At 39.1% G+C, this 11,308-nt stretch overlaps 1 protein-coding gene across 1 annotated transcript in view; it reads left to right on the forward strand.

Annotated features, from left to right (window-relative positions):
* The window catches only part of AOPEP (aminopeptidase O (putative)), a 340,941-nt gene that overhangs the window by 259,721 nt on the left and 69,912 nt on the right, over nucleotides 1–11,308 (forward strand). Inside the window, exons 13-14 of the mRNA XM_077749551.1 lie at nucleotides 5,381–5,525; nucleotides 5,869–6,054. Coding sequence (XP_077605677.1) covers nucleotides 5,381–5,525; nucleotides 5,869–6,054 — 331 coding nt within the window. The remainder of the gene's footprint in view (nucleotides 1–5,380; nucleotides 5,526–5,868; nucleotides 6,055–11,308) is intronic.

Below are 11,308 nucleotides of genomic sequence, written 5' to 3' on the forward strand. Positions count from 1 at the left end.
AGTGTGAGCAGGGGAGGGTCAGAAGAGAGGGAGTCACAGACTGAAACAGGCTCCAGGCTCTGAGCTGGCTGTCAGCACAGAGCCCGACGCAGGGCTCGAACCCACGAACCGCGAGATCATGACCTAAGCGAAAGTCAGACGCTTAACTGACTAAGCCACCCAGGTGCCCCAGTACTTTTTGTGTCTTAAGGTCTCTTCTCTCCAGCTTTTAGTGATGTTGTGTTCTTAGTCCTAATAATCTAGAATTTGATAAAACAAAAACTGCTCCTCTTGTTAGCACATCACATATGTTGCTTGATCTTCACAACTCTCTAAGAAAGGAGGCTTAGACCTCACACGACTGATACATGGCAGAGCCTGGATTCAATCCCGGCAGACCGTCTGTGTGCTCCTTCTGCCATGCCGTGTCACTGCCTGATCACATGGGTGTCCAGAGGTCAATCTAGTGTTTGTTATGTGGCCCTCAGTATGTTTATTAAGTGACTAACCTATCCATATGTTCAGTTTACAATCTTCTTGTGGAGGTCAAAGCCTATTTCCTCTGGTTTTGATATCAAAAAAGATAAAATACTTGGTTGGCTAACATTTTTATAGTAGTTCAGTGTGATGTTTGTACAGCATTTTATTTACTTTTGTTTAGATTTTAATAGTTCTTTTCCTTGAATTATAAGTAGAATCATAGAATCATACATTCTTACCTTCTGTGCTTCACTTCTAAGTGTTTTTAATGGAGAGAATTATTAGAACCATCATATTTTTTTCCAGACTCCTTCCTCTTCCAGAAAAGAAAATTAAAGAAAGAAAAAATAAAGCCAGAATATTTTATTTTTTCATACTCCTCCTTGCCCAAAATGGAATTAAGACAGCTTCCAAAGCAAAATACAGCATGATAAAAATAAAATATTTTTAATTTAAAAAATTTTAAAATATTAAAAATGAAGCAATGTGAAAATAATGGCAGGAAAATAAGATGGGGCCAGGAACTAAATTAGCATACAATATGCACTCCCTGAAGTTCCTATGCTTGGTTTAATGTAAGGTCACAGAATTTTCTAGAAGAGGGAAAAGGGATCAATTTGCAGTGTTCATGAGGTAAAACAAACCAGGTGCCTCAGTCCAGCTATTCCTGATGTTGATACCAGGGAGAAGTTTTTCCTGTGGGTCCTCTCAGAAAATTACTCTTTAATGTAATAAACAATCCTCTGAAACCATTCTTACGGTAAACATTGTGATGGATTTTATGGGGCTGTTTCTTATAATGCGCCTCAATAAAGGTTGATGGCTTCTTACCAGAACATAATGCGATAAAAGGAATTTCACAGAGCACCAGTAAGACGTAGTCCTGCGCCAGCTGTATGGTGGTCTGCTCTAATCCAAAAGGATCTTAGAGTATCTAGGGTAGGGGTTTGTGCAATCAGAAAAATCTGTAAACCTTCTGACAATTGATGTGTGTGTGGGAAGCGGGTAGGGGACTGTGCACGATTGTAGGGGTATTTTTTTTTTCCTAGGGAGCCAAAAGCTAATAGCTAATGCCTCATCAGATTCTCAGAGCAGATCTACAAATGCAAGAGCTGAGCATGTTCCCTCAGGCAAGTTCTATAAAAGTTTCTGAGTAACAGTACAGGGTTATGACGGCAGAGAGGAAGAGATTCTCTGAGCAAGTTCACTGCAGAACAAATGTGGGAAGGATTTCCTTTTTTGAAAACCGTGCTTTATAAGGATTCCACTAAGAAGTCCATTGGGCAGGGCCAAAATCCTCTTGAGAGAGAAGAATTGGGCATTCATCCTAACACAGACACAAAACGGGCAATAATAGAAATTATAGCTTTTGTAAAATCAAACAAAAGACATCAAAAAGGGTTAGAGCAAAGTTTAAAAACATAGACATTTGAGAACTTTGACCCCAATCAGGATTACTTCGTTGTTATTATTTGCAACTTAAACTAGCCTTGATTTTATTTTCAGTTTTGTGTAGATGCTTACTTTTTCATTTATCCTCAATATATGTTGGCTACAGAGCCCTTCTGAAACCAGCAAAAGCTTTTGGACCCCTCTATGTTGTTTGGTATTAAAAGGTCTTTTGACTTCTTACAGTGGATAGTTTTTCCTCTACTGTGCCCAAGGGAGTGTAATTTGCCATCTGAGGCTGTTTGGACTAATTAAAGGGCTCCCCTTGTCTGCCCTTTTCAGCCTTCTAGGTGACTAGGAAGGCATGCTGCTGCTTCTCATTCCTCTGGACTGTAGCTCATCATGAAACAGAAGCACATATCCATCCTAACAACGTGAAATTGATATCACTACATATTCCAGTGAAAGGAGTCATTTCCTCTTAACTAACAAAAAAAAAAAAAAGAGAGAGAGAACAGAAAAAGGTTTTCTCTCCAACAGTAGTCTCCAGCCACTAGATTAAGTAATGCTTTTATTCTAAAGCAATGGCATTTTCCTCAGCCTCTGAAATTGTCTTCGGCTATTATAAACTGCATTGACAAAGTTTCTTAGAACAACTTCCTTTCAAACCTTGCATCTCTACTAGATGAAACATTTTTCAAAACAGAATTCAAATATGTAACATTTGTTTTTAGAAGAAAACTTTAAAGTGCTTTCACCACTTTCTTAAAGGTAGTTATTAGACTATCCATCCCTGACTACAAAATTCCAATTTTAAAAAAGTAATCTTCTTCCAGTTTCTCCACACCCTGCCTTGGTCAGGGTCAGCCTGTGAAGGAAGGAAGATTTAGGTGGGCAAGAGGAGAAATGTGTTGAGGTTATATATTAAACAATAAAAAAGAATTAAAATTTTTCTGGTAATATTGTTCCAATAATTTTGAAATATGTTACTGTTTTACTCTAGATTAAATTCAGCTCCTAGCACCAATTTGGAATACAATTTTTGTGATTAATATTAGGGAATTAGGAATCTTTCTTTCTCATTTCTATTTTTATTTCTGTTTTTCTGTTTTTTAAGTCATTTTAGAAGTACCCTGGCAATGAATTGATGTCCCATTGTCTTTCTCTTTAGAAAATGCACAACTTTGTGCTATTTACAAAACAAGTACTTTAGTGGAAAAACAAAACAGGGGTTAATTAGAAAGATCTTCATCTTGAGACTCTTCCCCTTGAAATTTCATATGCGATTCATTCAGTCATTTGTTCCTATGTCTTCCATTCACTTACTTAACATATTTATTTCGCATCTACTATGTGTCAGCAGTGTTTTTGTTGACTGGACAAAAGTCAACAACAAAAGAGACAGTATTTCTTTCTTCCTGGACTTTATTTTTTTTTCTTCCTGGACTTTAAAGACCAGTTAGGGAGACAGACATTCAACAAATTAATTTAAAAAATAGCTCTAATAGAATGTATAACACAGAGCAAACCCTAATGTATACCATGGGCTTTAGTTAATAATGATGGATCAAATATTGGTTCATGAATTGTAACAAACGCAGCACAGTAATGCAAGATGCTAGTAACAGAGAAAACTGTGTGTTATGTTGGCATATGGGAACTCTGCTTTCTGCATAAATTTTTCTGTTAACTGCTCTAAAAAATAAAGTCTCTTAATTAAAAATTTAAAAATTTTAAAAGCTCTAAAAGATAAGCAATTAAAAGAAATAAACAGGATGCTATTGGAATAGTTGGGGGTGTGTGTGACATAATTTGGACTGGGGAATAAGGAAAGACCTTTCTGGAGTTGTTGTTTAAGGCCAGAACTAGAGAATAAGTAGGAGCCAGCCAAGCAGAGAGGGAAAAGAAATACATTCTTGGTAAAGCAAAGTGATATCATTTGAACTACCTTTGGAAATATTATTCTGGCTTTTCAGTGGAGGATGGATTATGGGTGTGGGTGTGAGGGTGCATGAGTACAAAGGAGGCAAGTTAGGAGGAACTTAGAACAGACCATAGCTTTTGTACCTTCTCAAAGTAGTAGTAGAGCAGAATGACAGGATTCTTTCCTTTGCTCAGCTAATGCCGGAAGCCACTAGGTTCTCCATGAGCCACAGACTAGGAAGAAAGGAGACTGTTAACTGGTAGCAAGACTGAGTTCCCAAGTATCCAACTCTAAGATCTTTCCAGCAGCTCAGTGGGATTTTTAGAATGAGAAACAATCGTGTGTGTGTGTGTGTGTGTGTGTGTATTTGAGATTACAATCAAATGAGAATTATAAGGGCAAACAAGCCTTCAAGTACTAACTATCCAGCTGTAATAACAGATTTTCATAGAAATCTGTATAGGATTTAATTTTCAATAGTTATCCATTCCTGCTACTGGAATGTCAGAATTTATTTTGGTTTTTGTTTCTTTTAAGGCTACATGTCAAAAGATTGTTGATAAGTCAACAAAAGGGATACTTAAGGAAAGTCCACTTAGGCAGGATGCTGTTTTAATACATCAATGTTGAACGACTTGTATCAGAATTCTTAGGGATAGTGAATTCCCAAGGAAAACAATTTTAGTGAATAAGGGGAAGTGTCTACTAGTAATAGATTTCTATTGATTCTGGAACTGTAATTAGTAGCATGGAAGCTCAAATAGTTCAAGGTTTTATTTCCATTTAAAATTAAGCAGCTCTGCACGTACATAATCTACTTCATCATTTGTAACTTTTACCTGCCTGTGAGTATGTGCACTGGAGATTTGCATGACATTCACTACTTTTATGCATTTCTTTTACAGTGAAAAATTGTATATGATAGTTGTACATTATATAAGAAGATTCAATACCACTTTGAAAAATCTTTACCAAACGAGCATGCATTTCATAGCACTTAGCTAATAATGATACAAAATGGCTAATATGCCTATCTAGCTCTATAGAGTGATTTTTTTTTCTTTGTATTCCTGGAAGCACAAACACTTAAGTCAAGAATCCCCCATTTGAGCAGACCTGTTGTTTATTTTAGGACATATAAGTGCATCATCAGTGTAATTTTAAGTAGTCCAGTTATGAATATGGGATGAAGGGATAAAATAAAGTTTTCCACTCTGATGTCTCCATTAAGAAGCTCCTCTTTGTGTAAAATACTCCGTGGCAAAGTTGCTGCTATTTAAAGTAGTGAGTTTGATCTTGGCTTTGATCTAAAGCTTTTGATCTTGAAAGAAGGATGGAGTAGCAATAAAGAGAGGGCAAGACAGATTTTCTTTAAAGAAATGCGATAAAGTTAAAGGGATGGTCAAGATCAACAAACAGAAGTGCTACCCGACTCTTCTCCCCAAGCGCTCACCCCCATTCTGGTTCAGCCAATTTCTGATGCGGATGGGAAGAAAGTCTTTTGGGGGCCGGCGGAAAAACTTGGAGCATCGCAGACTTTTACAAACTAAGGGGATACTATCCCCCTAATAAGTAAGACAGAGTACCCGCTTTTATATTCTCCCCCAGTCGCTGGGGCGCGGGAGGGGGTGGGGGTCCACGGGCAGAGCGCGTGCGGCGCGCGCTGCACTTAACCGGAGCTTGTCGGCTCCGTCGAAGCGCGGGCGGTGCGCAGGGCTCGCTTTTTACGCGCTCCCGGCTTCTCCCGGGGGAGGTCACCTGCCACAGCCGCGGAGCCCGGAGGGAACACTGAAAAACGTCTACTTAATGGCGTCTAATCCATTCCTGGAAAAAAAAAGTCCACTAGGAAAGTTCCTTTCTGCGCCGCGAAGGCCATCTGGACACTTAGGTTTCTGACCAGAGAAGCGAGTTGGCCTGGCCGCGGGGGAGGGGGCACTTCTCAAGCTAAGCCCTTTCGCCTGCGGCCGGGCAGCGCTCCGGCTCGCTCCGCGGCGGAGAAACCCTTTCGCGGGTCCCTANCCCCCGCGCGCCTCCTGGGTCCCCAGCGCCGAGGCCGCCCGGCGGGCCCGGAAGGTGCCTGTGGCTTCCCCAGGTGAAGCGCAGGAAGGCTGCGTCGCGAGGCCGTCGGTCGTTTTCTTTTTCACGCTGAGGAAAGGCCCTCCCGACCCGTCGTCCTGTTTAAATGCTCTGTGGTTTTTGAACTTCAGGTCGAGAAATGGATTCGAATGAACCGGAGACCCCGAAAACGGAAGCGAAGGGAGACCGAAGAAGTGTTTGAAAAGGTAGGGTCCCCGAGAGAGAGCGCCGGGTGGAGTTCTTGAGAAATCTCCCTGTCTGCCCCAGAGGACTTGGTCACAACAATAGAGTAGCATTTTTTTTTTAAGTTTTAATTAAATTTACAGTAAGCCGTTAGTTAACGCAGATGGTTTATACAGAAAAATTGGTTGATAATGCTAATGATGATTATGGACGTACTATGTTGTCCGGAAGAGGATGACCCCGGATGGAGATATGTTTCGTGTCCATTAAACAGAGCAATAGGACATAAGCGGGTTCCATTATTATATTAGACCAGTAGTAGTTATTATGGCAGTTGTTAAGGTACCTCTAGAAGGGGGGTGTGTTGTGAGTAAATTGCCCACAATATCGGGTTTCTCTGTTCAGCTGTGATAGATACAGTAGCACACTCATTTAGCCTTTGAACTTTAGAGTAATCTTAAAAATGAAGGGAGACGATGAAAGAAGTGGATTTCTTTTGAAACACTAGGAGGGATTTTATTTACTGTAAAGCACATGAAAAATTTGTTTTTCTAAATTTAGAATTTCAGTATGTTACTTTGCAGAAGTTTGGACTGCCTATTTTCTTCCGAAATTATATTAAATTAAAACTTGATTTGTCATTGTAATAAATATTGTCAAATAAGGTAAGTGGTCTGTTGTTCTCTAAGTGACTTTTATTGAAAGCTCTTAAAAGTGAATAATGTTTTTACAAATGTTATAAGATACAATTTTTGTTGCGTCTACTTAATTACTGTACTGTTTTTTGATTCTTGATAGCACGAAGGGATTAAAATAGATGTGTGTTGTTTTTCTGCTGCTAGAATGTATGATGAATCACTCCTGATTCTGAAGCCAAATTCTTGCTGATAGCATTGCTGCCAACTTCTGTGATGTGTTGCCTTAGTATGGGCATTGCAGCGTCCGAGAATGTGCACAAAGCACATCATAATGAAGGTGATCCCAGAGTTTCAGAGTGCATGTAAGGATACCAAGGCCCGCTTCTAAGAGAATTGGGGAAAGAACTGGCCTAGGATCCTGGTCATTTGTAGGGAGACATAAAGTGTGTGAAAAGTGGCACTCCAGCCCTTAATCTTCTTATACAGGATCATATCTGTCAGTTCAGTTAAACAGTAATAGAAAAAGGGGTCATTTTGAAGAGACTTGAATTTTCTGACCATTCCTTGCCGTGCTGTGGTAGGTTGTGTTTGTTTAACTTTCATGCTCTAGATGTTTTATAAAATGTTTGTGAGGTGATGAACGTGATCATAACATGTCCAAAGAAGGGAAAAGTTTTATGGCTTGCTTAGTATTCCAAAAAAAATTTCTAGCTCTTATTTTTTTAAGCCAAAAATAAGATTACCCAAATGGACAGTATGCCATGCATTAATGAAGAGAAGCTGTTACCTTTGTGGGTTACTAGGTACCGTTACTCACTCTCCCAAACCTGAATTTGAAGTATTGTCGGACACCGATGATCTATTGCCTTCGGAGAATGAGAAGGGGGTGCTGAGGATTTCACCTACCAAGAAAATGGGGTTCTCTGTTGAACCTTTTCAGCTCCATAGAGGCTGTGAATTAGAGCTTTTGGTCAGGGTGCACATTTGACTTTTCTTAGAAAATGTGGGCAGCAGTTTTAAAGAGGATACGAAAGTGAAGTAGGTTGGGACCAACACACTGAACTTCCTTTCAAGGAATGAAGCTGAAAGCTGAAGCTTTGAGAGAGGAGGTGGAGGGGCCAGAAGATGGGAGATTTTAGAGTTAGATTAGAGAATATTAATTATCAGTGTGTTCAGTCTTTTTTCCTGGCTCTGCACAGCAGCCAGGCCCTGCCCACTGTTTTGCCCATGTTACAGCCAGGAGAGGGTTTGGAGCTTGCTGAGGCAAAGGCTGCGATATTTTCAAGGGCAAGGTGAAAGGGAGTGCAATCAGTGACCAAGGGCATCAGAGCAAGTTCTGAAAGGCACAGAGGCCACCCCGTAGCTGGAAGCCGGGGTGCCGTCCCCTGATTGCCTTGAGTGTCTATTCCGAACTACAGATCAAATTCTGTGTGGTAATGAGTATTTAAACCAAGGTCATGTGTTAACCTTTTGCTAGGATTTGAACCTGTTAGTAGGCATCTCAGTAGCTAACTCGCTGGTGAGTTTAGTATGAGTTATTAAAGTCTGCCATGCCGCAAGTAGAGGCACGTTAGCCAGTTTCTCCTTTTTCATGCATGCACTATGTCTACAACATTCAAATAAAACTATGGTATTTTCAGCTTTTATTCATTTTATATTACTGTAAAATATGAAAATGAGTGTTAGTCATTTCTGGTAGGCATAATTTTCAGTCTGCCCATTGCTTTTATTTGCCTGCTTTGTTTTCTTTGCCCCGTTTCTCCCCCACATTGCCCTTCCTCCGTCCCCCAAGTCTGTATTTACATCTTTCAGGCTCACGTGGGATTCAGCCCAGATCTGACTGAACTTGGTTAACAAGTCTGTGTTTTACTATGCTATGGTCGGAACGTTTCTCCTGCAGTATTTACTGACTTGTGGAGAGCAGAGTCTCCTGACCTGCCCGCGGAAGGAAAACCAAGCAGCAGTGCAAGGCCACAGTCTGGAAGCGGGCAGCAGGCGAGGAATTATAGGTGGCGAATGTAATCTTACAGGAGGTATTTGTTTTCTCCCATAAAGAAAATCACGAAGGTGCTAAGTGGTAGCCAGAGCCTGATCTAGGAGTTGAGTTTTTCAGTGAACTCAGAAGGGGAAGCAAAACAAACTTACCCTGTTCTCAGCTGTGGGTTAAAATAACGAATAATGAAATAAAGTAAACTGGGTGAGCGAGAGGTACCACCCAGAGAAGTGATTTTAAATGCTCTCCTGGCCTTTCCCGGCTGTTCTCCTTCCTGTTCAAGTCCTTCCCTCCCACCCAGCCACCAGGTAGCTGTGCCGAGTCCCGGTGCTGTTTTACAGGGTTCCTTTCTCATCTTCCTGAAGCTCCAGCGTGCCGTCCTAATGCATCTTCTGCCTTCCCTGACATTTACTTTCATTTTATTTTCTCTTCATACTTTAGCCCTCTTTCCACTTGGTGCAGCTCAGTTCCTTTATACTGTTCTCTGTCTCCTTCATTTTAAATTACAGAACTCACCTCTCTTTTGCTTCTGGTCCTCAGGTGTTTTCTCCTTACATTCTGATGTTCTTCCTTTTTTGTTATTTCAAGTTCCTTTTATTTAGTTTGAATAATTTGTGCAGCAGACAAGGAGAACAGGAACAACTACACAAAGAACAATTAGGGTGAAAGGCTCATTTCTGCAAGAGGCAATGAAACAATGGTGGTTGCAAAAGCAAGTTGTATGCTGCGTATTTTTTAAAATAATGTTAATAGAATTTGCTAAATGGCTATTGGTTTTGGAAAAGGAACATTTTTTTTCCGTGCTTTTACTATTAACTGATTCAAAGATAAATGCAAATTATCCATCACATTCAAAGATTAAGGAAAAATATAATACTTTTATAAATATATGTGAAATATAAAGTTTTTAAATAGTTTTTTTTATTTGAAGGGTTAGTAATACTATCCTATAGAAGAATAAATAGTACATTGAGGAAAATTTGTGAATGATGTATGATTTCTTTAGAAGAAGAAAATTCCAATTTTCAGATTGAAAAGCACCTGAAATCCTGTTTCATACATACTCTGATAAGGTACAGAGAATCAATTTTACGATACTCATTTCTGGTCATCAACAAGTATATATGATGATGTCATAGGTATTCATTGGCAAGTTTTTAAAACATTAAAAATTCAGTAATACTAAGGTTGGCTATTATTATTAACAACCTATCTTTTATGTGTGTTAGTTTGTTTCCAAGCTGGCTGTCTTGGCAAGGCTGAGTGTCTGGCCTGTGTTACGAGTAGTCATAAGGAACACTAGGTGCAAATGGTCTCTAACAAAAGCACCCTTTAAGGTTACCTTAATTGTTCTTTCCTGCCAGGACCCAAAAAAACAATACTCTAGAGCATAAGGTTATTAAAAACGTGGTGAAATTTTCCTTAAAATATCGAGTGAAACATAAAGTCTAGAAAGATGGTTGTGAAAATATGGATTTTATAGTATTTAGTGACCATCTCAGAGACTTTGAGAAAAGAAAATGCTGACACTATTTTCTTTGTGATAATATGCTCCCTAGATTCTAGAGGATTTTACCTCACTTTTATTTCATTTGTTCTTTCCATACATTTGATTCTGAACTGCAGTGATAATCTTGGTATGAATAATAATTTACAGATTAAAAAATGTGTATAAACCCATTTTGGTTTATGCATTTTGACACATTTATTGCTCTTTTTAAAATTTTGTACGTTCTAAGAAAATTACAGTTATTACAATTGTATTTTTTTATTTTAATTGCTTTTACAATTTTTATTTTAATTGCTTTTATTACAATTATAATATTGAAATATTCAACATGTTAAAGGTAGGTACAAATTTTAAACTATTTAACAAAGTGCTTTACTGCTCTTTGTCTTTTGTGACAGCGGTCTGTTTTATATTAAGTTTATGATTTCTGGAAAACTATTTAAGGCTAATAAAAATTATCTGGCTCTTTCTTGGACATGTAACAGCAGACGGTGACCATGTTAGGCTTAACTCTGGAGCAGTCAGGATACAAAGCTTGACAAAATGGCACAAGATGAATTTAGAGAGTGCTGAACCCAGGGTCCCTTCACTTCACAGGAGCTACCCCACATTTAGCAAAATGGTAGGCCACAGGCAGCCCTCTTATGCAACTGAGGCAGGATTGGTGTTGAGTGGTTTCCCAGGCATTGATGCCCTTGCCTCTTTTCGAAAATGTTCTTGCCCTGTGAGAATTCATAACTAGTCTACATTTATATAGCTGTAATCTCTTACAATAGCTTCATTGATACTTGATCTCCATAGAAAAGCTTTATGGGTTCTAATGAGTCACTGCTCTTGAGGCACCAGCCACCCTCCCTATCTGTGAGTGGCTTTGTGTCCTGTGTTGTACTGATTGTGCCTTTGGATGACAACTTACTTGAGTGATGGGGAGAGGCAGGGTAATTTATTAAAAGTAATTACAAAGAAACCAAACAAAAAGAGTAATTACAGCGCTGTTAATATGCAATTCGTTATTTTATTGCTGCAATATTTAGAACTGGCCCTTATTTGTGGGTCTCCTTTTTTTCCTTGTAAATTTCTAGCAAATACAGAATTTATTAAATTCTTTATACCTGGGTCTCAAGTTAAGATTCGGT

The sequence above is a fragment of the Crocuta crocuta genome, unplaced genomic scaffold (assembly GCF_008692635.1).
Source record: "Crocuta crocuta isolate KB4526 unplaced genomic scaffold, BGI_CrCroc_1.0 scaffold99, whole genome shotgun sequence".
In the NCBI taxonomy this organism is placed as follows: domain Eukaryota; kingdom Metazoa; phylum Chordata; class Mammalia; order Carnivora; family Hyaenidae; genus Crocuta; species Crocuta crocuta.